General features: G+C 46.2%; 1 protein-coding gene, 1 long non-coding RNA gene and 1 pseudogene across 2 annotated transcripts; 1 reads left to right on the top strand and 2 right to left on the bottom strand.

Annotated features, from left to right (window-relative positions):
- Positions 1-549: 549 nt before the first annotated feature.
- On the bottom strand, positions 550-8,882 carry LOC112135554 (uncharacterized; annotated as a pseudogene).
- An 825-nt stretch (positions 8,883-9,707) lies between these two features.
- LOC100433542 (CLK4-associating serine/arginine rich protein-like) lies at positions 9,708-10,810 on the top strand. The gene is made up of 3 exons (XM_054524477.1): positions 9,708-9,808; positions 9,873-10,209; positions 10,294-10,810. The coding sequence occupies exons 1-3, from the start codon at positions 9,708-9,710 to the stop codon at positions 10,762-10,764; spliced, it is 909 nt and encodes a 302-aa protein (XP_054380452.1). The 3' UTR covers positions 10,765-10,810.
- Positions 10,811-12,035: 1,225 nt separating this feature from the next.
- On the bottom strand, positions 12,036-17,198 carry LOC129048563 (uncharacterized). Its single transcript, XR_008510989.2, has 3 exons — positions 17,111-17,198; positions 16,756-16,939; positions 12,036-16,001 (listed from the first exon to the last, which is right to left on the bottom strand). It is a non-coding gene; the product is annotated as an uncharacterized LOC129048563 (long non-coding RNA).
- Positions 17,199-26,264: the final 9,066 nt, after the last annotated feature.

Genomic DNA, 26,264 nt, shown 5'->3' with positions numbered 1-26,264 from the left:
TGTCAGCTCCCTGACTGTTCTGGCTTCTTCTTCCCTTTGGGGACTCAGCAGCTGGACTGGGAGCAACAGGGCTTGAAGCAGCTGGACTGGCAGCAGGATGACCCACAACCTGGGGAGCAGCAACAGGGCTTACAGGAACTGCATTGGGAGCAGCCACAAGGACCACAGCCCCCCTTAGAGCCATTGCAGGAGTCACAGCCTCCTTTGGAGCCCCCACACTCTGTGTCTGCCGCAGGTTGGCGACCTGCTGTGTTCATGACACATCTTGATTTTGAGAGGCATGGCTTCCTTCACAATAGTGCATCCCTTTTCTCTTCTGTAATACAATTTCCAATTTGTGTGAGTGTGTGTCGGTGAATGTGTGTGTCTATGTGAATGTGTGTCTGTGCCTGTGCGTGTCTATGTGAGTGTGTGTGTGCGTGTGTGTGTGAGACAATGGAGATTCTGCTCTGACTCAAACACAGAAAGTCACCAGAGACCATTGCTCTCATCACATCAATTAAAATGAGCCAGATAAACCGAAAAACATCCACGAGGGCACAGATAGTTTTACAGCCCACCAGAGGCGAGGACACAGAGATACTCCAAGGAACTGAGCTCCGGGTAGTGCTGAGCCCTTCCTGGAAGAGACGAGGCCCTGGCTGCTGCCAGGCCTGCGGGATGGGGAGGCACAGACTGCACCATGGCAGGGAGAGGCCTGCTGGACATTGGAGGAAATGCGAAGCCATGCCCGAGGGCTGGTGCGTCAGACAAGAATCCTGGATTCCCAGAGTCCAGGTCCACGACCACCCGCCACCTCCTCCCATGACTCTCTTTGGAGGGTTTGGGCGGGAACTCCCTAAGGCCCCGGCAGGGAGGACAGTGGATCTGAGACCCGGGAGGTCGTGAGTCTCCTGCCGGGTACGGAGCCAGGTGCTGCCCTCTGGAAATGAGCAGGGCAGGAGAGCTGAGGACCTCCCCGCAAGGCATCCAGTTGCTCAACCAGGAAAGCTGGACAGGAAGGAGACCTGGGAGGAGCCCCAGGCATTCCAGTCCTTTAGAGAGCATTGAGAGAAAGATCAACACTGCAGGAAGCAGGGGCAGAAAAGTGAAGGAGAGAAAAGGGAACTCACAGCGCCCCATTACCTAGTGGGGACAGAGCCCTGGGGAGCACAGGCGGTGAGAGCAATGGCCCGAGGGGAAGAGAAAAGAGGGGCAGAAGGCTGGGGTCTCAGGGCGGGGCAGAAACAGACCAGGCTCCACTCATTTGTGGGGGTCTGCGGAGGGGAGGACTTGGGCCCTGAGGGTTTAGAGAGGAAAACTATGTAGGAGGAGGAAATGTGTCACAAGGCAACACAGTATTTTTGTTATTTTAAATGACACACAAGTTTCCTGGGGAAAGAACTTTAGGAGGAACCAGGAAGGGCCCCTGTGACCCACCTGACCCTAGACAGGTATATAAAGAGCCCAGACTCAGGGGACTCCACACCTGCACCTCCCTCTCACCTGCTCCTCTACCTGCTCCACCCTCAACCCACCAGAACCATGGGCTGCTGTGGCTGCTCTGGAGGCTGTGGTTCCAGCTGTGGGGGCTGTGGCTCCGGCTGTGGGGGCTGTGGCTCCGGCTGTGGGGGCTGTGGCTCCGGCTGTGGGGGCTGTGGCTCTGGCTGTGGGAGCCGTGGCTCCAGCTGCTGTGTGCCTGTCTGTTGCTGCAAGCCCGTGTGCTGCTGCGTGCCAGCCTGTTCCTACTCCAGCTGCGGCTCCTGTGGAGGATCCAAAGGGGGCTGTGGCTCCTGTGGGAGCTCCAAGGGGGGCTGTGGCTCCTGTGGGGGTTCTAAGGGGGGCTGCGGTTCTTGTGGCTGCTGCCAGTCCAGCTGCTATAATCCATGCTGCTCTTCCTCAGGCTATGGGTCATCCTGCTGCCAGTCCAGCTACTGCAAGCCCTGCTCCTCCTCCTCAGGCTGTGGGTCATCCTGCTGCCAGTCTAGCTACTGCAAGCCCTGCTGCTCCCAGTCTAGCTGCTGTGTCCCCGTATGCTGCCAGTGCAAGATCTGAGGCTGTAGTGGGAAACCTCAGGTGCTATTGAAAATCTGTGCTTCCCAACAAGTGACTACCAGTGAAGCACATCCTCTTCCAGATTTGAACAATGACTCCCTTGGCTCAGGGCCTCTTTTTCCAGCCCCCGAGGAAATGGAATGAACCACTCCCTGCCCATTCCCTATAAGGATATCACAACACCCAGGCACTTTTGCCCCTCCTTCCCACATGCCTCCATATGTCTGAGCCAGACTACCCTGGAGGCAGCCCTCACGCCAAGGAGGAGCCTGGAATTCCCCTTCTTAATAATTCCATGCGAGATAGCAAACCTTTCTTTCCTGTGCCTGCCAGGAGCTCCAAGGCATTTACAGATGGATGTCCTACAACCCAAATGATCACATGTATCTATGGAAATCTAAAATGCATCTGGGTGCAGCACTAAATAAATTCTCCACCCCTCAGCCTTGGTCTCACTGACTTTTCTTACAGCCTCTGTCTCATTGGCAAACTGGCCATATGTCTTTTCCCTCCCTCCCTGATAGCTTATTGCTCTCAGTGCTGTAACTGTGTACCAGGCCCAGCTCCCATTCCAGAAACAGTTGTTGAACTGGTTAATGAAGGAATCACTAGCAGTATGTATGAATGAATGAAGTCGAGTGAATGAATGAGTGAATGAGTGAGGATTTCTCATTAGTACACAGGGAGTCCCAGCTGTGTCTCACTGGGATTCAGTCTGTCTTCGTTGGAATTGTAGACTCCTACTTCTTCCCCATGGGAGGATATGCTTGGGGGAGAAGTAGATCTTTGCCCTCAGTACCTAGGAAGGGGTATAATGGATGGTCTCTATGCCCAGCCAGGCCTCAGAGTGGGGGTCAAGCTAGGAGAGGGGTAAGTGAGTCTAGAATGAGCTGTGTCTCTGAGATGCTCTCTAGGATAACACTGGAAACTCTGCTGCTTCAGGGACCCGAGACAATGTAGCTGAGCACAGGCTCATGTGTGCCCTCCATTTCTGGGCTCAGAGTGAGGAGGAATCCAAGTGTTCTCTGACAACTCACAGGCTTCCCAGCTTTGGTCTGGCACAGGGAGGAAACAGAAGGGACTTTTCTCAGCCTGAGAAAGGGCATCTACCCACAGTGAACACCATACTTAACTGTGAAAACCTGGATATTTCCCCCTGAGATCAGGGACAAGAAAAGAATGTCCACACTCACCACTTCTATGCAATATTTCACTGAAGCTATAGCCAGAGTACTATGACAGGAAAACAAAATAAAAAGCATCCATGCAGGAAAAAACTAAGCAAAAGTATCTCTACTTTCAGAAAACCTCATGTTGTATGTAGAAAATCCTAAGGGACACACACACACACACACACACACAACTATTATGCCCAATAAATGAGCTCAACAGAGTTCAGGGCACAAGTCCTATACACAAAAGTCAGCTGTGTTTCTACAACCATCAATGAGCAATAGAAGCAGCATGTAAAGGAATAATTCTATCAAAAAGAAAAAAATTCCTAGTTATACAAGCAACCAAAAAGTGCAAGACTTGGACACTTAACACCACAAGACATCACGGGAAGAAGTTAAAGAGGACCAAAGCAAATGGGGGGAAAATCCCATGTTCATGTATTGGAAAACCTAATATTGTGAAGATTGAAATACTCTAATAAACTTGACCTACCAATTCAATGCAATTACATCCCAGGTTTCCTTTCTGCAGAAATTGACAAGCTGATTCTAAAATTTATGTAAACATTCAAGGAACCCTAAATAGCTAAAACAACCTTGAAAAAAAGAAACAAAGTTGGGGGCTCATGTTTTCCAATTTCTAAATGGGTTACAAAGCAAACAGTAATCAAGGCAGCATGGCGCTTGTCTAAAGATAGAAAGATGCATTACTGGAGTAGGTTTGAGACCCTTGAGATAAAGCCTCACAGTTGTGGTCTATGCATTTTCAACAAGAGTACAAAATAATTCCATGGGAAAAAAGGAACCTTTTCAACAAACAATGCCACTGAGACAACTGGATGTCCACATGCAAAAGAGTGAATTTGGACCTTTACCTCTTACCATATACCAAACAAACGAACAAGACAAAAACATAAAAAATTAGCTCAATGACCTAATTGTAAAAGCCAAAACTAGAGGACTGTTAAAATAAAAACAGATTAAGTCTTTATGACCTTGGATTATGCAATGGCTCTTAGAGAATGACACCAAAAGCACAAGGAGAAAAAAGAAAAACTAGATTAACTAACTACATCAAAACTAATGGTTTTTATGCTTCTTTTTTTTTTTTTTTTTTTTTTTTTTTTGAGATGGAGTCTTGCTTTGTTGCCCAGGCTGGAGTTCAGTGGCTCGATCTTGGCTCACTGCAAGCTCTGCCTCCCGGGTTCACGCCATTCTCCTCCCTCAGCCTCCTGAGTAGCTGGGACTACAGGCACCCGCCACCCTGCCCGGCTAATGTTTTTGTATTTTTAGTAGAGACAGGTTTTCACCATGTAGCCAGGATGGTCTTGATCTCCTGACCTCGTGATCTGCTCATCTCCACCTCCCAGAGTGCTGGGATTACAGGTGTGAGCCACTGTGCCCGGCCTAGTTCTTATGCTTCTCAGAGCACTATCAAGAAAATAAAAAGACATCAACAGACTAGGAGAAACTACTTCTGAATTGTATATTTGATAATGAACTTGCATCCAGACATAAAGAATTCTTAGTACTCAAACACATAATCCTATTAAAAACTTAGCAGAGGATTTAGATAGGCATTTTCCGAAGAAGAGACACAAATGGCTAATAAGCAGGTGAAAAGGGGCTCATCACTGATATATGTTTTGGCCTGTAACTTCTGTTCCCCAAGACATACGAAACCACGTTGTAACCCAACCACCTTGTGGCGATCTCAGGACTTCTGGAGGCTGTGTCCTGGGTCACGGTCACTCATATTTGGCTCAGAATAAACCTCCACAGATATTTGACAGAGTTTGCCTTTTTGCATCCACAGGTCTTAACTTGAGATCTGTCTTCTTTTTAAATGTGTGTGTTTATACTTATAAACTTCTGCCTCAGCACTGCTTGTACTGCATCCGTAAGTTTTGGTATGTTGTGTTTTCACTTTCGTTTGTCTCTAGGTATTTCTCTTCTGACTTCTTTGCCTCATTGGTTAAGAGTGTGCTGTTTAATTTCCACATCTTTGTGGATTTTCCGTTTTTCCTTCTCCTATGGATTTCTAGTTTTATTCCATTGTGCTTGGAGAAAACACCATGTAATTCCAACATTTAAAATATGTTGAAATTTATTTTGTGACTGGACATATGGTCTATCCTAGAGAAAGTTCCATGTGCACCTGAAAGAAAGGTATACTCTGCTGCTGTTGGGTGGAGTCATCTGTATATGTCTTTTAGGTCTAGTTTCACTATAGTGCTGTTCAAGTCTTTTATTTCCTTATTTGTCTTCTCTCTGTGGCTCTGTATATCTATATGAAAAATATCCAGAGATCATTTTTCTTTGTAGTCACCATTGTAATCACATAAGATGTAATAAAGTAATGACATTCTTTTTCAAACTCAGAGCTATTTAACTTCAACCATACGCAAAACCATATTACTACATAGCTGCACCCTCTCTACTTCATGTTATTGATGTTACAAAATACATATTTGTTTACATGTTATATATCCACTAAGTGGCTTTCTACTTAATTTTTGTGTTTCTTCATTTAAATGTCATACATTAAAAGTGAATTTATGTACCAAAATTACATTAATGCATGTTACTATATTTTTCTATGTATTTACCTTTATTGGAGGAATTTATATTGTTATATTCCTGTCTAGTATTCTTTCTTTCACCTTGAAGGACTCCCTTCAGCACTTCTTGCAGAGTAGGTCAAGTAATAGTGAACTTCCTCAGCTTTTATTTACGGGGAAAACCTTAATTTCCGCTTCAATTTTGATGGACAATATTCTTGGTTGATAGCTTTTTTTCTGTCAGCGTTTTGAATATATCACCCTACTCCCTTCTGGACTGCAAGGTTTCTGCTGAGACATCTGCAGACAGTTGCCTGAAAGCTTCCTTGTGTGTGATGAGTTGCTTTCCCTTGCTGCTTTATAGATTATTTTTCTTAGAATTCTGGCACTCTACTTATAAAGTGAGTCAGTGTGGGTCTCCTTAGATTTATTCTGGTTGAAGTTTTTTGGGCTTCTTGAATGTGTATGTCCATGTTTTCCCTAATATTTGGGAAGTCTTTGGTTATTGTTTTATCCAATAAGCTCTCTTTCCCTTTTCTCACTCTTCTCTCTCTCGGAATCCCATAATGTGTATGTTATTCCACTTCCTAGCCTCCCATAAGTCCCTTGGGCTCTCTTCACTTTCTTTCATTCTTTTTAAATGTTGGCTGCTCTGACATGATGATTTTAATGGTCCGTCTTTCAGTTTGCTGCACCCTTCTGCCTCATCAAGTCTGCTGTTGAACTTCTCTAGTACATTTTTCAGTTTGGCTATCGTATTTTATAGTTCCAGAATTTATGTTTGGTTCTTGCTGATAATATCTGTGTCTTTGCTGTTATTCTCATTATGTTCGTGCATTGTTTTCCTGATTGCGTCTAATTGTTCATCTGTGTTTGCTCATTGATCATCTTCTGACTGTTATTTTGAATTTTTTATCAGGCAGCTCATAGATCTGCATGTCTTTAAGATCGGTTTCTGGAGGTTTTTTGTTGTTGTTCCTTTGATAGGGTCTGGTTTTCCTGTTTGTTTTGGTTTGTTTTTGTTTTTGTATGCCTCGTGATTTTTGTTGTTATTGTTATTGTTGAGACTTGAGTAAAAAAAAAAAACCAAACACGTCTCCCTATCTTTCTGTACTGGCTTCATGCAGAGGAAGCCCTTCACCAGTCAGCACAGCTAGAGACTCCAGGACCTGTCAAGCTTTTTCTGAGTATGTGTCTTCTTTGGGCTTGTGTATGTGTGCTTTTTATTTATCTCGAATTCCCTAAGCTGCTTTCCCATGCCTCTTCTCAGAAGCCCATAATCTTTCTCCCCTCTGGCAACTGTCTTAGGAGCTGAGCTTTAATATGCTGTGATGGTTGTATCTTTTTTCAGGAGCTTCCGAGAAAGGCCACCAGCCTAGCAGTGCTTGGAGTCAGGTGAGACACATACCAGTTCCTCAGGCAGACCCCGGGCTGCCAGAACCCTGGATGCTCAGCTGACTCTTTTGTTCCCGTCTTGAGGCAGGGTCTCCGAATTCCTCTCAGTTGCACAACACCAGGTTGGATGGGGGAGGAGAAAGGATGGACATACAAAATTCCACAAGCTTTCTCACCCCTTTCTGTAGAACATGGTTTTCGGTTGGTCTTGATGTTGTAGCTTCTCAGCTGGCATCTCACAATGGTATTCTGCTGTGTATATTGTTGATAACGGTGACTCTGCGGGAGAATGAGGGCCTGGAGTTCCCTCGTCTGCCATTTTGCTGGCACCTTTCTGTTAGGTTTTAAAAATTTATTCCAAACAATGCTTCAAATATTAATGAGATTTGTCTTTTCATGTATATATATATATTTTCTACCATGCAGCATCCAGAGATTTTCTCTTTTTAACATATTCACTAGTCTTTTCTTTTGTGGGCTGCTGGGTTTTGTGTCATGCGAAGAAAGAACTAGTCAACTGCAATATTATTTAAAAATTTCTCTTTTGTTTTCATTATTTAATATTTTTATTTTTTGATTAAGTCTTTATTCGGCTTGTAACACAGTTCTATAGTAAGGGTAGGGTATGGATCTAATTTTAATCTTATTAGCTCTTATATGATTGTTTTAACCTCATTTAGGTGATAATTTTTTTTCTTAACAAATTTAAATCCTGTCATTAGCATGTGAAAATTCTCCTATTTGGTTTTCTGCCTGGTGTTTCTATTCTTTTGCAGTTATCTGTTGGATTTTCATGTGATTGTGTGAAGGTGGTTGAATTACCATAACTGTAAAATATGTTTTTATATTTGGTCCCCTTTCACTTTAGGATTTTCCTGGCTGTTTACTCATGCTTTTTTGCTTGTTTGTTTGGGTTCTTTTTCTGTATAGACAGGGTCTTCCTCTGTTGTCCAGGCTGCAGTGCAGTGGCAGGATCCTAGCTCACTGTAACCTCAAACTCCTGGGCTGAAGCGATCCTTCTGCGTAAACCTCCCAAGTTGCTGGGACTACAGGTGCACACTACCATGACCGGTAAATGTTTAAGAATTTCTTTTGTAGAGATGAGGTCTCACCATGTTTCCTTCGCTGGTCTTGAACTCCTGGCTTCAAGCAAATCTCCCACCTCAGCTTCCCAAAGCCCTGGGGTTACAGGGGTGAGCCACTGTGCATACCCATCCTGCCTGTTTTCTCTGTATGAATGTTTTAATTAGTATATCTAGTTTGTAAAATCTTCTCAACATTTTTGTTTGGATCCCATTAAATGTATAAATTGATTTAGAAAGAATTGACTTAATTATAGTAATATTAAAATTCCTATCAAATAAATATTTTCTATTCATTTATTTCCAACATTTTTTTCTGTCAGCATTTTAAAGTTCTCTCCACATAGATGTTCAAAGACATTTTTGTTAAAACTTTTATTGAAGTAGAATTTCATGGAGAAAATGCACATAAAATGACAGATTGATGAAGTTTTGCAAACTCAGCCACACATCAGCAGCACCCAGATTTAGCAACAGACATCGCCAGACTCCCGAGCTCTCTCTGAGTCCCCTTCCATTCTCTCCTCCCAAGGAGCCCATCCCCACCCTGTGGCATCCATCAGGTGGTCTTCTTCGTGCTTCTGGTTGGAGTTGAACAGGTGCACCTTTGTCTGTCTTCTTTCATTCAATATCATGTTTGTGAGATTCTCATTGCCATGTAGTATTTTACTCAGTGAATTTACCATACTGACTTTTTTTCCTACTATTAATGGGCTTTTGGGCAGTTTCTACTTTTTAGTATTAGAAGTGCAGCTTCTTCATATAGATTTTTTAAACTTTCTTACAAAGTTTGTGTTCAAGGGGTTTTGTGTGTTTGTTGTGTGTGGAAAGAGATTACTGATTTTACATATTAATTATGTACCCAGCCCTCTCACTGAATTCACTTACTTTTGGAGTATTTTTCATTTGACTTTTTGTGTTTTTCTTTCTAGGTGTCCAATGGAACCATCAGAAATAATGATAATTTGGCCTTATCTTTTGGGTTGTTGTACATTCTTTTTCATTCTCTTTCATAACTGTATTGAATAATGTCACCAAAGCAAGGAAAATAACAGCGACACCTATGAAATTTTAGTGAATATTGTCAAATTTACCTTCAGAATAGGAGATTTCACCCACTCCTACCCCCATCACTTGCACCCCACGTGGGATTTCCCATTGGAGTGTGTGCAGAAAGCATCGTGGGGACAGAGCCAGGGTCAGAAACCAGTTTATTGAGAGCTGGCAGCAGGGCCAGTGTAGGGCTGGCAGTGAGACCAGCACAGGCAAGGTCCAGGGAAGGCCCCGGGGCTGGGCCAGGTGATGGGAGGGGAGGGACATGCAGCTCCTGGGGCTGGGCCTCGGCTCAGATCTGCAGTCTGTGGCTCAGATATTAGGCACTAATCACTTTCAAGGCATCCTGGATCTGCTGGAGCCACATGGGGTCTGCAGTCAGGCCTCAGATTCTGCAATGGCAGCACATGGGGACTCAGCAGCTGGACTGGGAGCAACAGGAGGGCTTGCAGCAGCTGGACTGGCAGCATCTGGGGACACAGCAGCTGGACTGGCAGCAGCTGGACTGGCAGCAGCTGGACTGGGAGCAGCACGGTTTGCAGCAGCTGGACTGGCAGCATATGGGGATGCAGCAGCTGGACTGGCAGCATCTGGGGACACAGCAGCTGGACTGGGAGCAGCAAGGTTTGCAGCAGCTGGACTGGGAGCAGGATGACCCACAGCCTGACGAACAACAGCAGGGTTTGCAGCAGCTGGACTGGGAACAGCAGGGCTTGCAGCAGCTGGACTGGCAGCAGGATGAACCACAGCCTGAGAAGGAGCAGCAGGGCTTATAGCAACTGTACTGGGAGCAGCCACAAGAACCACAGCCCCCCTTGGAGCCCCCACAGGAGCCACAGCCCCCCTTGGAGCCCCCACAAGAGCCACAGCCCCCCTTGGAGCCCCCACAAGAGCCACAGCCCCCCTTGGAGCTCCCACAAGAGCCACAGCCCCCTTTCGAGCTCCCACAAGAGCCACAGCCCCGCTTGGAGCCCCCATAAGAGCCACAGCTGATGCAGGAACAGGATGGCACACAGCAGCACACGGGCTTGCAGCAGCAGACGGGCACACAGCAGCTGGAGCCACAAACCCCACAGCCAGAGCCACAGCTTCCACAGCCGGAGTCACAGCCCCCACAGCCGGAGCCACAGCCCCCACAGCTGGAGCCACAGCCCCCACAGCCGGAACCACAGCCCCTACAGCCGGAGTCACAGCCCCCACAGCCGGAACCACAGCCCCCACAGCCGGAGTCACAGCCTCCGGAGCAGCCACAGCAGCCCATGGTTCTGGTGGATTGAGGGTGGAGCAGGTAGAGGAGCAGGTGACAGGGAGGTACAGGTGTGGAGCTCCCTGAGCCTGGGCTCTTTATATACCTGTCCAGAGGTCAGGGAGGACAGAGGGTCCTTTCCTTGTGACTGTTTACACTATTTTTCCAGAGCTCTATTTTTTTCCTCTTTGCTAGTGACTTCCTCCTGGCCCAGTTGAGCATCTACTTTCTTTGTTTGCTAAATTTGTCTTCTTCCCTGTTTGTTTTGGCCCCTACAATTAAAACCTCAGCTCCAGGCTGTCTGGTGCTTCTCACAAAGTTCAAGGGTGCTGGTCACCTGCTCTTTGCTGACCACATGTGACCGATGGGCAACAGCCTCTGCCCACGTGCTCTCATCTTTCCTGTCTATCCCTCCAGATAATATTAATTTTACGTTTTTAGATTTCAAAATTCATCCATGGTCTTTATAGGAAACATAAGTAAAGAAGAAAACAAATTCTTTATTATCATGTATCCTGGAGATGGATTTGGTGGATTTCTGCAAGCATAATATTAATATAAATATTCATGTATATTATATTAAGTAATATTTTACTCATGCCAGTCTCAGTTTTCCGGGTGTGTTAGACTGTTCTTTGTATTGTGTAAAGAAATACTTGAGGCTGGATAATTTATAAAGGAAAGAGGTTAGATTGGCTCATGGTTCTGCAGGCTGCACAAGCATGGCACCCATCTCTGCTTGGCTTCTGGGCAGGCCCTCAGGGAGCTTTTCCTCATGGTGGAAGGTGAAGCAGGAGCTGGCACACCACATGGTGAGAGTGGGAGCAAGGGGTGAGGAGGGGCCACACACTTGTGAACAACCAGATCTGAGTGAACACACTCATCACCAAGGGGATGGTGCTAAGCCAGTCATGAGGGATCCACCCCCATGACCCAAACACCTCCCCACAGACCCCTCCTTCAACACTGGGGATTACATTTCGCCAAGAGATTTGGAGGGGACATCTCAACTATATCATTATCCCCCGACCCCTCAAATCTCATGTCCTACTCACATGGTAAAATACAATCCTGTCTCCCCAACAGTCCCCCAAATTCTTGACTCATTCCAACATCAAGCCCAAAGTTTCAAGTCCAAGTTCCTTCCACTTACGAACCTGTAAAAATCATAACATGGTATTTACTTCCAAGATACAGTGAGGGGTGGGGCGCAGTGGCTCACGCCTGTGATCCCAGAACTTTGGGAGGCCAAGGCATGTGAATTCCCTGAGTCCAGTATTCGAGTCCATCCTGGCCAACATGGAGAAACCCCGTCTCTACTAAAAATACAAAATTAGCCAGGTGTGGTTGTGCATGCCTGTAATCCCAGCTACTCGAGTGGCTGAGGCAGGAGAATCACTTGAACCCCGGTGGCAGAGGTTGCAGTGAAGTGAGATTGTGCCACTGCCTTCCAGCCCGGGTGAGAAAAGCGAATCTCCATCTCAAAAAAAAAAAAAAAGAAAGAAAGAAAAAGATACAATGATGGTAGAGGCATTGGGTAAACATTCCCTTTCCAAAAGGGAGAAATCAGCCAAAAGGAAGAGGTTACAGATGCCATGCATGTCTGAATCCAGCAGGACAGCCATTCATTTTTTTGTTGTTGTTTTTGTTTTTGAGACAGAGTCTTGCTCTGTCACCCAGGCTGGAGTGCAGTGGTGTAATCTCAGCTCACTGCAACCTCTGCTTCCCCCGTTCAAGCAATTCTCCTGACTCAGCCTCCCGAGTGGCTGGGATTACAGGTGCATGCCACCATGTCTGGCTAATTTTTTGTATTTTTAGTAGAGACGGGGTTTCACCATGCTGGCCAGGCTGGTCTCAAACTCCTGACCTCATGATCTGTCTGCCTCGGCCTGCCAAAGTGCTGGGATTACAGGCATGAGATCCTTTTTTTTTTTTTTAAGACAAGGTCTTGCTCTGACACCCAGCCTGGGGTGCAGTGGCATGATCGTAGCTCACTGCAGCCTCTAACTCCTGGGCTTAAAGAATTCTCCTACCTCAGCCTCCTGAGTAGCTGGGCCTATAGATGTGTGTCACCATACCCAGCTAATTTTTAAATTTTTTGTAGAGATGGGGTCTTGCCAAGTTGCCCTGGCTGGTCTCAAACTCCTTGTCTGCAATGATCTTCCTGCCTTGGTCTTCCAAAGTGTTGGGATTACAGGCATAAACCACCACGTTCAGCCAATATTTTTTTTCCTTTACCATCCAAATAACAATAATATAATCTCATTCTGGTGTTTGCAGGGAATCTCTTCCTCTACTCAAGCATTTCTGAAAATCCCACAAATCTCTCTGCTGTTATTTTCTCTCTTCCCCATTCAGAGTGTACACTCCTCTTAGGCTGCTTCTTCCAGTTGCCCACTTTGGTTCCCTGCTCAGTTTTACTCCAGGTGGGAAAGAGAGATTTCTCTCTGCCATGGTCTGCATGTGTCCCCCAACATTCATGTGTTGAAAACATCATCCCCAATGCAAGAGTGTTGTGAGGTGGGTCCTAAGGGGAAGTGCTTGTAATGGATGAGTATACTATAAGGACTTGAGGGCAGGCATTCACCCTCTTCTGCTTTTCTTCCATGTGAGGACACCATATTCATGCTCTCTTGCTCTTCTGCCTCCCAACATGTGAGGACACAGTAAGAAGGCCCACACAAGACAACAGCACCTTGATCTTGAACTTCCCAGCTTCCAGGGCTGTGAGAGAGTAACTTTCTGCTCTTTATCAATTACCCAGTTCAGATATTCTGTTATAACAGCAATAATGGACTAAGACACTCTGTAATCACCAAATCATTGCTAATACAAGGCTACTTTGTTTAAGGGATGCACATTAAACCTTGAGAAGAGCATAAGAGGAGCACATTGCTGAAAAGAAAACTGAAGTCTGCTTACTAGATGTCCCTGCTCCCCAATTCTCCTGGCCATGCTCTTGGGCATTGGTTCCCATTGGCTGCCTTCTTCCTCAGGCCCCTGGCCCAGCTGCCATTGTCTGGAACTCCTCCCTTTTGCATGAAAATTTCCCTCCTTTTCTTCTGTTTCTCCATCAGTCCCTACTTTTGATCCCAGTCCCAATGAGGTATCCTCCAGATTGGCAAATTATATGCTAATCTCTGCAGAGATGCACCTTGCTTCTCATAAAGGCAGCCTTTTACCTGATTAAATGGTGAATTTAACAGCTCAGTCAGCAGCATCTGTGTTTGGGTTACTCATTCATCTCCGGGCCTCCCTAGAATGGCCACGTAGTTGTCTCTGCTTCTGTCTATTGGACTAGCTTTCCTTCTATTAAACCATCCTTGCATGCCTGCAATGAATCCAGCTGGTTATAGTGTATATGTATTTTGATTCCCTGTTGAATTCTGTTGACTAACATTTATAAATTTTGCATGTCCTTTCAGAATTAAAATTTGAAGGATGTTCTTGGAAGATGGTAGCTTGAGTAAATAGTACCTCTCCTGCTGACTTTCACTCCAACCCATTTCAGCCTTTGCTCTGCAGCACAGTGGGCAGAGAGGTCGTGAGGTTGTGGATAAGGTTTTAGGTTTCACTTGAAACTCTGGGTGGGATAGAACTTGGGTAACAGCATTGGAGACCATGGTCTGGGAGAAGATTGGAATGTGATGGGTCTGGAGAAAAACTTGGACCACAAAGAGCCACAGAACAGAGTGGGGATTAGTGCCTGTCCTCTTCCCATTATACTTATCAAAATCCAAAAAATGTACAACATGGAATGTGAACTCCAATGTGGACAATGGACTTGGGGTGATTATGATGTGTCCACATGGGCTCATTGATTGTAAGCAACGTACCGCTCTGGTGTGGCATGTTGATAGTAGGTGTGGCATGTTGATAGTAGGGGAGGCTGTGCATGTGTGGGGTCAGGTGGTTATGGGAGCTCTTTGCACTTTCTGCTTAATTTTGCTGTGAAGCGGAAATTGTTCCAAAAAATAAAGCCTACTGAAAAAGGGTTGCAAATGAATTGAAGGTGATCATTAAGATTCAAATTAATGGCCTCGAAGATTAAGAAGAAAAATCTTGAATTGACAGGAATACAAAGAAATTGAAAACATGAGAGAAAAGATTTGAAAACAGACCCAGGACATCAGGTGCAAATAACACAGGAGTTTCAGGGGGAGGAAAAGAGGCAGATGGAGGAGAGGCCGTGATTAAGCACAAAAAAAGAAAATTTCCTGAAACAAGGAAAAGCTGAATCTGCTTGTTAAAAGGGCTAACCGAGTTTTGGGTAGAATTAATGGTGAAAATGAACCTTTAGGAATATTCTGGTAAACATGTATGAGTTGCTAGACATGAAGAACAAGAATATAGCAATATGTCACCAGTGTACTCACCTAAGAATACAGCAACATTTCAACAGTGTACTCACCCTAGAATACAGCAATATATCACCAGTGTACTCACCTCTGAATACAGCAACATGTCACCAGTGTACTTGTCCAAGAATACAGGAATGTATCACCCATGTACTTGCCTAAGAATGCAGCAACATGTCAACAATGTACTTGTCTAAGAACACAGCAATATGTCACCAGTGTACATGCCCAAGAATACAGCAACATGTCACCAGTGTATTCACGCAAGGATACAGCAACATGTCACCAGTGTACACGCCCAAGAATACAGCAACACGTCACCAGTGTATTCACGCAAGCATACAGCAAAATGTCACCAGCGTACTCACCCAAGAATACAGCAATATGTCACCAGCGTACTCACCCAAGAATACAGCAACATGTCACCAGTGTACGTGCCCAAGCATACAGCAACGTGTCACCAGCGTACTCACCCAAGAATACAGCAACATGTCACCAGCGTAGTCACCCAAGCATAGAGCAACATGTCACCAGCGTACTCATCCAAGAATACAGCATCATGTCACCAGCATACTCACCCAAGCATACAGCCATGTGTCACCAGTGTACTCGCCCAAGAATACAGCATCATGTCACCAGTGTACTCACCCAAGAATACAGCAACACATCACCAGTGTACTCACCCAAGAATACAGTGACATGTCGCCAGTGTACGTGCCCCAGCATACAGCAACATGTCACCAGTGTACTCACCCAAGAATACAGCAACACATCACCAGTGTACTCACCCAAGAATACAGCAACATGTCACCAGTGTACTCACCCAAGCATACAGCAACGTGTCACCAGTGTACTCACCCAAGAATACGGCATCATGTCACTAGTGTACTCACCCAAGAATACAGCAACATGTCACCAGTGTACTCACCCAAGCACACAGCAATATGTCACCAATGTGCTCACCTGCAGAAATCCTTGAGGAGATGGTCTAACAAGAAAACAGAGAATTCGGAGTCCTCAAAAGGAGACTGGATTCTGGTAAAGACGGAAGCTGTGGAATGCAAAACTCAGTGGTATGTGTTTTCCCAGAAACTCACCTAAAACAAAGTGATTGAGACATGTTGAAGGGAGATGGATAACAGCAAAAGAAAAAAAAAAGATAGGAAAAGAAAAGAAAAGAACCCAGTGCGCCAGTCCCTCCCCCTGAACCCATAGGCTGAGTACTGTGGGGTCACAATCTTCCCGGAGGTTGCCTACTGGTTGTTGGGTTGGGGCTTTAGGTGTTTTCTTTAGGATTATCTCGCTGCATTTACTGCATTTTGCTGCAGCCCATAATACACTGCAATTATAGTCAGCCCAAGCGATCGTCCCACCTCAGCCTCTCCAGTAGCTGGGACTACAGGCACTCACCACCATATCTAATTGCTTGAATTTTTTGTAGAGCTGGGTTTTCACTATGATGCCCAGGCTGGTCTCGAATTCCTGGACTCAAGCGATCTGCCCACCTTGGTCCCCCAAAGTGCTGGGATTACGGGCGTGAGCTGTGTCATTTCATGCCCCGTGACAGCCCAACGGAAAGGAGGGAAACCCGCGGGTCCATAGTGTACTCATGTGGCTGGACTGATGGCTGGGAAACCCCAGCACGAGGAGCCAAAAGAGCAGCCACGGCAGCCGCATGTCCTGGTCCTCTCAGGGCGCCCCGAGGCGGCCAGGACAGAGGTTGGGGTGGTTTAGGGCTGGGGGGGGAAGGGGATGGGGATGGGGACGGTGGCGGGATCGCACTTGGGGAAGGGAAGGGAGAGGAGGCGAGGGAAGGCGAGGGAAGGCGAGGGAAGAGGGGCTGTTGGGCACCTGGAGGAGCAGCAGCAGCAGCAGCAGGAGGAGGAGGAGGAGGAGGAGAAAGGTGTCTGGGAAAGGATGCGGTTCAAACTAAGTCCTCAAGCGCTGGTGGGAGGTTCAGCTACAGGGCAGTGGGAAAGTCCATCCGCGGAGCAGCAGGATGTGCGGGGAAGGGCAGCGGGAGGCTCCGGAGCAGCTGGAGGGAGACCAGGGCTCTGGTTTCCACCAAACCTGCCCCTGTCTGGGCGCTCCATCAGCAACCCCGGGGCTTGGTCCTCCCTCTCCACCAATCCCGGGCCCCGGTGGGTTGTGCCTCATAGTGGACAGTCCACGAGGTGCCCATGTTCTTCCAGCGCCCCTCCCCCACCTTGGCCCCCCTCGTGCCATCCCAAGGACAGGTCCTCTCTGGAAAGTCTGCAGACCTTCTGATTTCTGGTCCTCCCCAACCCAGCTCCCTGTCCCTGCTTCTGGGCCTCTCCTTCCTTCCTGAGCTCCCAGAGTTCCTCATGGTCAGTCCTGGCTGCTTAACATAAAAAACAGATGACGGCAGGATGGCGGAAGAAGCTCGTACACAAGCAGAGTGGGAGGCTCCACAGCGCCCCCTCTCAGCCATTCATATCCTAAGTGACAAAACACCAGTAGGATACTGAAGGTCCCAACAGTAAACCGTCCCCATCACATCCACCTAGCCATCTGTCCATCATCCTTGTATCTCGGGAACAACTGTTGGAGAGACATTCATTTTAAGCACGCATGGTACACTTACAAAAATTAACCCTACTTATTTTGTGCATCAAGCACATCTCAATATATTTCATAGGACTCAAATCACGTAGCATGTTTCTGATCATATAGTTGTGCCAAAAGTGAATGATAAAAAGCTAACCAAAAATTCTTATATGCTTGGAAATTCAAAGTGCCCTTCCAAGTAAGATATAAACCTCAGAAAGAATCCCAAATGAAACATGACTGCCTTTGCACTCATTGATAGGATCATAATATGGCAATAAAATGTCTCCCTCTGGCCTGGGAATTCTATTTTGTAGCACAAGGTTGTGTGGTCTCAAATCAGCCGTAACTCAACTAGACATTTTAACATCTGAAATGGGCTGATGATGTCACTTATCTATGTCATCTTACTGCCTGTGAGAGTGGACTTTAAATTTTGAACCCTTATGAGGGGAAGGAAACCAAGTTGACTCTCATGGTTGACCTCCCAGGGATGTCCAAGAAATCTGTGCATTTCCAGAGACAAGGTTCATCACTTCTCTCCTGGGGGATGGGCCATAATACCCAGAGGGCTTGGCAGCACCAGGAGTGATGGGTGGGGAGTGCCAAGCAGGTGGGCAGGACCCGGTGGCCCAGTGAACAGGACCGACCGCCACTGGCCATCACCTTTCCTGGGCCTGTCCTCAGCTGAACTTCCCAAAGGCCTTCTTCTGCCTGATCACACAGACTGTGCTCAAACTCACTCAGGCCTCTGGCAGCTTAAAACCACTACTTTAAATCCCTTTACCATTTATTATGATACAGAGTTACTGTAAACAGGAAATATTCTATTGATGCTACCAATGGAATGCCAATACCTTTACCATAAATAGGAAGAAACCCTAAGAAACAAGCAAAAGAAAAACAAAACAGGGACCACAAAACAATGGAATTGAATTCTATTTGTATGCTGTCGCCTACACACAGAGCTCCAGATTTGGGTTGTCTTCATTGTAAAAGGAGAGACCAAGTAAGGGGTGGTTGAAGTCAGATTACCTTCCAAGTGAATGGCAGAGAGGACCATGATGTCCATGAAGGGTTCCTGGGGTCACCTTGGTTATAGCCCAAACAGAGACAGGGAACGGAAGGAGACATGAGCAGAGTTTGGGGCCTGAAACAGGGGAGGTGATTCCTGCAGCCCAGGAAAGGCTCCCCAAAGCCAGGGTCAACCTCCCTGGCAGGCAGGTCCCTCGTGGAGGCAGGGCCAGGCACCTTGGATTTGAGACCAGCTGTGCTGCTGACCTGCTGTGTGACCCTGGGCTGCTCTCCTTCCACACAATGGGAATGCCAATGGCTGCATGCAAAGACTGTCTGAGGATAGGAGGAAGCGATCCGTTAAGCACCTGTGTACCTGAGTGTCATCACCTCCCAAAGGCATCTTTCCTTCCAGAGCTGGCACCTTGGAAGGTCCTTGGCCACTAAAGACAGTGATGATGACGACAGCAGTAAATCATGATTTACTGCTGCTGAGGGCAGGCCAGGAGGGTAGGGCTTCTAGGTAGTGGATAGGAATGAGGGTCTGGGCACTTCTGGGACAGCTGAGTAAGTCCTGTAGGACGTGTGGGTCCCCAGGGGCAGGTCCCTGTTCAGGGTTATTGGGCCTAGGCTGGGATGCTGAGGCAGCCACTGGAGCCTCAGCAGCACAAGCAGGCACAGAGGCAGTGGATCCATCAGAGGTGGCAGGTTTGGGATGGTCTGGTGAGCAAGTAGAGTCACCAACTCTGGCTGACCAATGCCCCCGACAGACGATAGCCTGTCCCTTGCCTCACGCTCCAGCAGGGCAGAGGCTGGCACCTGGGGCCTCATGGAGCATCCCTCTGACACCTCTGTGTCCTGGTCATTGAATGGGCACTTGAGTCACCTAGGGCCGTTGGAACAAGGAGGAAGAATCAGGCCCCAGGATGTTTTGGGAAAGTGTTTAGCACAGGCAAATGCACAGAACACATGCATGACACAGGGGCCCTGTTTGTGTGGGAGCCAATATTTGACGACCTCCAGCCGTAATCTGAGTACTCTCACCTATGCAATCAAAAAGGAACAGGGGACTTGCAGGAAAGATAGTGCCTGGATTTAACTTAAAGGAACTACAATGTTGGAATTTGCACACTCCTGATATCTTTCCAGATCAACTCTTCCAATGCTCCCATCCTCACCGCTATCACAGGGGGTAACTGAGGGAGCCAGGGATTGACTTGTTCAGTGTCACTCAGTCAGTTCTGAGTTCACTGCTGATTACATCTGACCAAACTCCTTTTTCCGAAGTTTATGACGTTTAATCTTGCTGGTGATGATTTTGTGCAGCTCTGGGACAAACTCCACCTGGTTGAGGATAAAGCAAATCATGGTGACTTAGTCCTGCTTTCATTTCTTACCAAGTCCCCACTCTCCTCCTCTGTCCCCCCACAGTCTCCTGCACAGGCTGACACCACATGGTGGCCTTAATGGAGCCCAGCAAGGAATTCATGTTCTCCCCCGACTCCTTGAAGGTGGATGTAGCCACGGGATTTGCTTTGACCCAGGAGATGTGAGTGGAAGTGAAGTGTGTTGCCTCGAGGCAGAAGAGTTGGGAGCCATTGAGACTGGCCACCCTCTCCCCCATCTCTTAGAGCAGCTGACAGATTCCACATGGAGGCTGCTCCTTTATCCTGGTGACAGGATGAGGGGGTGTGGAGCACAGGGCCCAGGAGAGCCTTGGTGGATGTGCAGCATGAGCAGGAAAGGAGTCTTTGGTGTTGTACTTTTCCATTGTCTGGGGCTGTTTGTTGCCTACAGTGGCATCTAGCCCATCCCAGCAGGCACGCACCATCTACTCCAAGCTCTGTGAAGCAGACAAGCCACTATCAGAACATGAACTGGGTGTCAAACACATGTAGGTTTCAGTTCTAGCTCTGCCTCTTACTAACTGCAACCTCAGGCACTAAACTTTCAGTCTGTGAGCCTCAGTTTCATCTCTGTAAAATGAGAGTTGGCTCTATTATCTTGGGTTGTGGAGAGGATTAAATGAAACAAAAATGCATGTAGAACATTGAGCCCAGGGCCTGGCACACACAGTGAGTCCTCAATCAATGTTAGCCATGTAGCTTCAGAATGTGTATTGACTGTCAATATTCAGACAATGCAGCAAAGTACTACAAAGAAGGAAACGTTAATTTTTCTGCGTATGTATTCCTTCAAACTCTATTTTCAAACAGATAGGATACAACTGTGTATCTTCTTTCATAGCCAGTGTTTTTCTAATAGTATATTGTTAAAATGTTTTTATCTCAAAAACAAAGAGATCATTTTGAGATCATTTTAAATTACAAGATAATGTTCAATTTCATGAATAATTTAATTATTGCTATTGGACTTTTCTAGATTGCACACAGCATTTAAAACGAATGAAGAATAAGATTTTATTACACATTGTAAAATAAATATTATTTTGTTGATTCTTTTGTTCATATATAAAGAACATATATGTAATATAGAATGTATTTCTTATTATAAGTCATGTTAAAAAAATAGTTGATAAGCTGCTGATTTGGATTTCCTTTTCAAGTTTTGCAGGATTATAAATAACCTTTCTAAGTATCGCTGGGCACTTGTCTGGCTGTTTTTCTTTAGGGTAACATGCCAGCAATGATTCCTTTTGGGTTTCTGAAACAAGATACTGGTTTTCATCCAAATAAGTCAACTACTGCACCCCATCCCTCAGCCCCTCTGATGGAAGGAAAAAGGAGGAAAAGGCCAGTATTGTGACTACTTAAGCTTCCCCCAGCATGGCCACCCTATGAGACGTGGGGCAGCCGAGACCCGGGAACTGCTACAGGGCACCAGGCCCCATCTGTCTGCACTCACTCACCTTCCTCGGGTGCTCGCATGGGGCTGCCACTGACTACGAGCTACTGCAGCTCCTTGGTGATCTGGCCCTGGTCATGGGACAGGAACTGTAGGATCAGGACCACAAGCAGCTTCACCACCTGTAGAATGGGAACAGAGGCTCATGATGAGTGGCAACCTATTTGATAATTTAAACCAATCTATTGGTTGAATGAGTGGAGAAACAAGGTGATGAGGTTTGAGTCCACAGTGGTCAAGAGCATGGGGGCTTCAGAAAAGGGCAGGACCAAGTTCAAATCCCTACACTTCGAATTTCTACTTCATGCCATGCAAAATTACTTTACCCCTCCTAACCTCAATTTCCTTCTGTGTGAAATGGGAACAATCAACTTTCCCTCCTCATTCAGTTTCTTTCTTTTTTTCGAGACGGAGTCTTGCTCTCTCGCCCAGGCTGGAGTGCAGTGGCGTGATCTCGGCTCACTGCAAGCTCCGCCTCCTGGGTTCACGCCATTCTCCTGCCTCAGCCTCCCGAGTAGCTGGGACTACAGACGCCCGCCACCACGCCCGGCTAATTTTTTTTGTATTTTTAGTACAGACGGGGTTTCACCATGTTGGCCAGGATGGTCTCGATCTCCTGACCTCGTGATCCACCTGCCTCAGCCTCCCAAAGTGCTGAGATTACAGGTGTGAGCCACCGCGCGTGGCCTTTTTTTTTTTTTTTTTCTTTTTTTTTTTTTTGAGTTGGAGTCTTGCTCTGTTGCCCAGGCTGAAGTGCAATGGTATGATCTTGGCTCACTGCAACCTCTGCCTCCCAGGTTCAAGTGATTCTCCTGCCTCAGCCTCCTGAGTAGCTGGGATAACAGGTGCCTGCCACCACATCTGGCTAATTTTTGTAGTTTTAGTAGAGACAGGGTTTCTCCATGTTGGCCAGGCTGGTTTCAAACTTCTGACCTCAAGTGATCCACCTGCCTCGGCCTCCCAAAGTGCTGGGATTACAGGCGTGAGCCACCGTGCCTGGCCCCCTCCTCATTCAGTTTCTGTCAAGATTTCATGAGATAATACCCAGAAAACATCCAACTTGTTTACATGGATGATCATTTCTGTCATAATTAGCAGTGGGATCAATTTCACTATTATTGTATATACAGTTCTGTCCCTCAAACCTACAAAAAAAAAGAAAATGTTAACTCTAAAAAGTGCTAGTGGTTTATAATGCTTATATTATTAATTATAGCCCTATTTAATTGCACAGACCTTGTACATGGCAGGTGCTCAATAAACACTTGCTGAATCAATGAATGTGGGCTCCAGAGCCACGCTGTGTAGATTCTGTTCTGCCTCCACCACTTATTGGCTGTGCGATCTGGGCAAGTTAATTCACCTCTTTATGTCTCTGTTTCCTTTTTGTAAAATATATCTAATATGAATCCCTAGCTTATTAAGTTGTTGCAAGGGGTGAGTTATTTGACATATAGTAGGGACTTGTTAAACATTCGCTGTGATGATCTCCTTCCAAATCTTCATTTTCAGAGCCACAACGAGGCCACAGTGCCACCTGGAGTGTAAGCACACAAGATCACCAACTATGTTCTCTTTCCACCATGGGTCCAAGGCTGGGTAGTGAAGGCCTGGAGGTTTCTCCTGCCTCTACCTTCTCAGTGCCCTCATGGAGACTTTTGTATTTCCTCTTTATATCCCCACAGATAGGGTCCAGGTTGCCCAACACAGCTGGGCAGTCCACAGGGCAGTGACCCCCTGTGCCAGCCCTATGAGGTAGCTGGAGGATCATTGTTCCTTCCTCCTCAGGCTCTGGGCAGATGCCAGGGCTGGGATGAACCACACCCTCAAGTTCCTTGCTTTGGAGGGTCACATTTTCCCTTGGTAAGGAGGGTAGAGGTCAGAGGGAGCCAGAGACCTGTGACCTGCTTGTGCCATGAGCCCAAACTATAAGGACCTGAACACTCTATATTAAAAGTCCAAGGCTTGGGGGCAACCCAGAGCTTCTCACCTCACGGCCTCTGCTGAGGGAGGATGAATGCTTTGTCCTCCCAGAGCTTTGGGAGCTTGTAGCACGCAGCCTCCCCAGCACAACATCTCTTCGAAACCTCAGATTTTGTCTTAAACATTCATGCAAATTTTGCATCTTATTTCCTATTACGTCAACGTGTTTTAGGAAAAACCCTCAATTTTCCTGAATATACAAGAGAATTTGACGTTGTAGAACATTGTGCCTTTTAAAAAAATTGTTATTTAAAAATTTTCCCCACCCCCTCCTTCTGCCCCCCAAGACTGCCAAATCCTTTTTGAACAAATATTAGGAAATGCTTATTATCTGCCAGACATGATTCATGGTCTTGGGGATATAGCAGAAAACAAATACCTGGGTATGAAATAATCTGTACAACAAACCCCCATGAGGTGAGTTTACCAATATAACAAACCTACAACTGTGTCCGTGAACTTAAAAGTTAAAAAAAAATACAGCAGTGGTTTGGGGTCTGGGCCACACTCTAATCCCCCGGAGTCCTTTAAGTCACAATGTTGCCCAGGCCCCACTCCAGGGATTCTCATTTAACTGGTCAGTGGCAACTTGGGTTTGGGAAATTCTAAATGCCATCCCCCCAGGTGATTTTACATGCAGGAGGGGTGAGAACACCTGATTCAGGGTAAAGAACGCATTCACTGTAGCTGTTTTCCATGCATACTGATGAGATTTGCCACATAGGGGCTTGAAAAATAGCTCTTCTCTGTTAAAAATCAAAGGACACCTCCAAGATGTACTTAGCTGTTTGGATAAATTGCTGCAGAAAAAAAAAGTCTTCTCAGCAGATGTATCTTTAAGTCACTTGATTTCAGAGTAAGAGCTTGTTTCAGTCACAGTACTTTTAGTCAGTGTTGAAAATTATAAACAGCCTACAAATACCAAAAAGGAATGAAAGCATTTACAGACATATAGGATACATTGTGTTTTAAAATTGCTCCTCTGTTGCTGGGCTCTGATTTCCTGAAGTCATCTATCAGCCATTTCCCCCAAATTATTCCATGTCCTTCCAAGAAGCTTCTGCAATTTCTTGAGATGATTGATTATTCCCAACGGTAAACAGCACCATATGGGCCCAAATCTAAAAGGAATTCTGCCTCTGTTGCAGAAGAGTCACTCTCCAGAACCTCGCAGGCCTTGGGAAGCTGCATGAGCAGTGTGGTCTATGCAGGAGTAAGGGCTGCAGAGCCAGGCAGAGTTGATTCTAAGTACCAGCGCAGCTGCTTAGTAGCTGTGGGGCTTTGGGCAAGGTTCTCGACTTGGAGCAGGAATATAAACCTCTTCTGCAAGAAAGGGCAGAATAATACTGATTGCAGAAACAGCAGCAATTCTTCATTCCTCTCTGTACCTGTGCTCTTTGTTGTGTGCTCTTACAGCTCCTCCCATCAAGAGGCGGAATGTGTTTCCCAAACCTTGCATCAAGCTGGCACTATTTGCTCTGGCTATAGAAAACTGTTGCATTAGTTTGTTTTCACACTGCTGATAAAGACATTCCTGAACATGCGAACAAAAAGAGGTTTAATTGGACTTACAGTTCCACATGGCTGGGGAGGCCTCAGAATCATGACGGGAGGCAAAAAGCACTTTTTCCATTGTGGCGGCAAGAGAAAAATGAGGAGGAAGCAAAAGTGGAAACCCCTGATAAACCCATCAGATCTCGTGAGACTTATTCATAACATGAGAATAGCATGAGAAAGACCCGCCCACATGATTCAATTACCCCCTTCCCCGGGTCCCTCCCACAACGCATGGGAATTCTGGGAGATACAATTCAAGTTGAGATTTGGCTGGGGACACAGCCAGACCGTATCAACTGTGAACATGACAGCTTTTGTGCTAGTTTTGGGCCTAGGCTCAAAAGGTCTTAAATGCTTCTGTTTTTCTCAGAACCTTGCTATCTTTATGAGATCAAGCTATCAGAACCTTCCTATCTTTATGAGATTAGCCAGCTGGAGGGTGACATACCATGGCGGGGAGAAGGAAGGTGCCACTGTTGATAGCCATCTCATCCCCAGAAGCAGAGCCACCTACTCAACCAGCAGCTGGCCATACATACATGAAGGAGTCCAGTTGTGACAAGAATAGCTCAGTTGAGTTCAGCCTAAATGGCTGATGAACTCAATCATGAGCTATTAAGTTTTCAGTGATTTGTTATGCAATAGTTAACTAATACATGCACCCAGGGAAGATAGGGTGCCAGGATTCAATGAAAGATTGATTCCTAGTTACCTGCAAGAAGAAAGCACTTTATAGGTACTAATTTTCCCCCCTTATTTAATGTTGGATCTTTTGTAAGATAATGTTTTGTCATACAGGAATACATGTACACATGTATATATGTGATTGGTGCTTTTACTCACACAGCCCCCCAATCACAGGAAGAAACAGACAATCACAGCTTGATCATTAGGGCTAAGGCCAAATAGCAAGATAAGTCTGCCTCTAGTCTATTTCCTCCATATCTAAATGTTGGAGGTCAAGGCTGTGGACAGATCTGAAGATGTGTTCTCTCCTGTTGGGGCCCCATTATTGATGGGCAGCAGTCCTCTACCCGTGGATATTTTCTTTTGCTGTCCTCTATGCTCTCTAGGATCACCATCTTGTCCACCCTTCGACCGGAGGAGAGATGTTTGTAGCAAGAGGCTGTTCCCTCACCTCTGGCTGAAAAGGGACATTCAGACCCTCCACTTCCTGACGTAAGGGAGGTTAGACCTCAGAGCTGCACTTTAGTGTGGCAGCTATTGATCATGTGTGGCTATTGAATATCAGGAATACAGCTGGTCTGAACTGAAATGTGCTGAAAAGGTAAAATACACAGCGAGCTTCGAAGATTTAGTACCCCAAAATATATACTTCCTTACCAATTATATATTGACCATATAGGAAAATG

The sequence above is a fragment of the Pongo abelii genome, chromosome 9 (assembly GCF_028885655.2).
Source record: "Pongo abelii isolate AG06213 chromosome 9, NHGRI_mPonAbe1-v2.0_pri, whole genome shotgun sequence".
NCBI lineage: Eukaryota > Metazoa > Chordata > Mammalia > Primates > Hominidae > Pongo > Pongo abelii.
The sequence above is the reverse complement of the archived record's forward strand: the minus strand, read 5'-3'. Positions and strand labels throughout refer to the sequence as shown.

Excerpts from the sequence above, each read along its gene's own strand:
- LOC100433542 (XM_054524477.1), top strand. The coding sequence starts at position 9,708 with ATGGGGACTCAGCAGCTGGACTGGGAGCAACAGGAGGGCTTGCAGCAG. Across the intron at positions 9,809-9,872 it reads GACTGGCAGCAGCTGGACTG|CAGCTGGACTGGCAGCATCT; the intron begins GCAGCAGCTGGA and ends ATGGGGATGCAG. Across the intron at positions 10,210-10,293 it reads AGAGCCACAGCCCCCCTTGG|TGCAGGAACAGGATGGCACA; the intron begins AGCTCCCACAAG and ends AGCCACAGCTGA.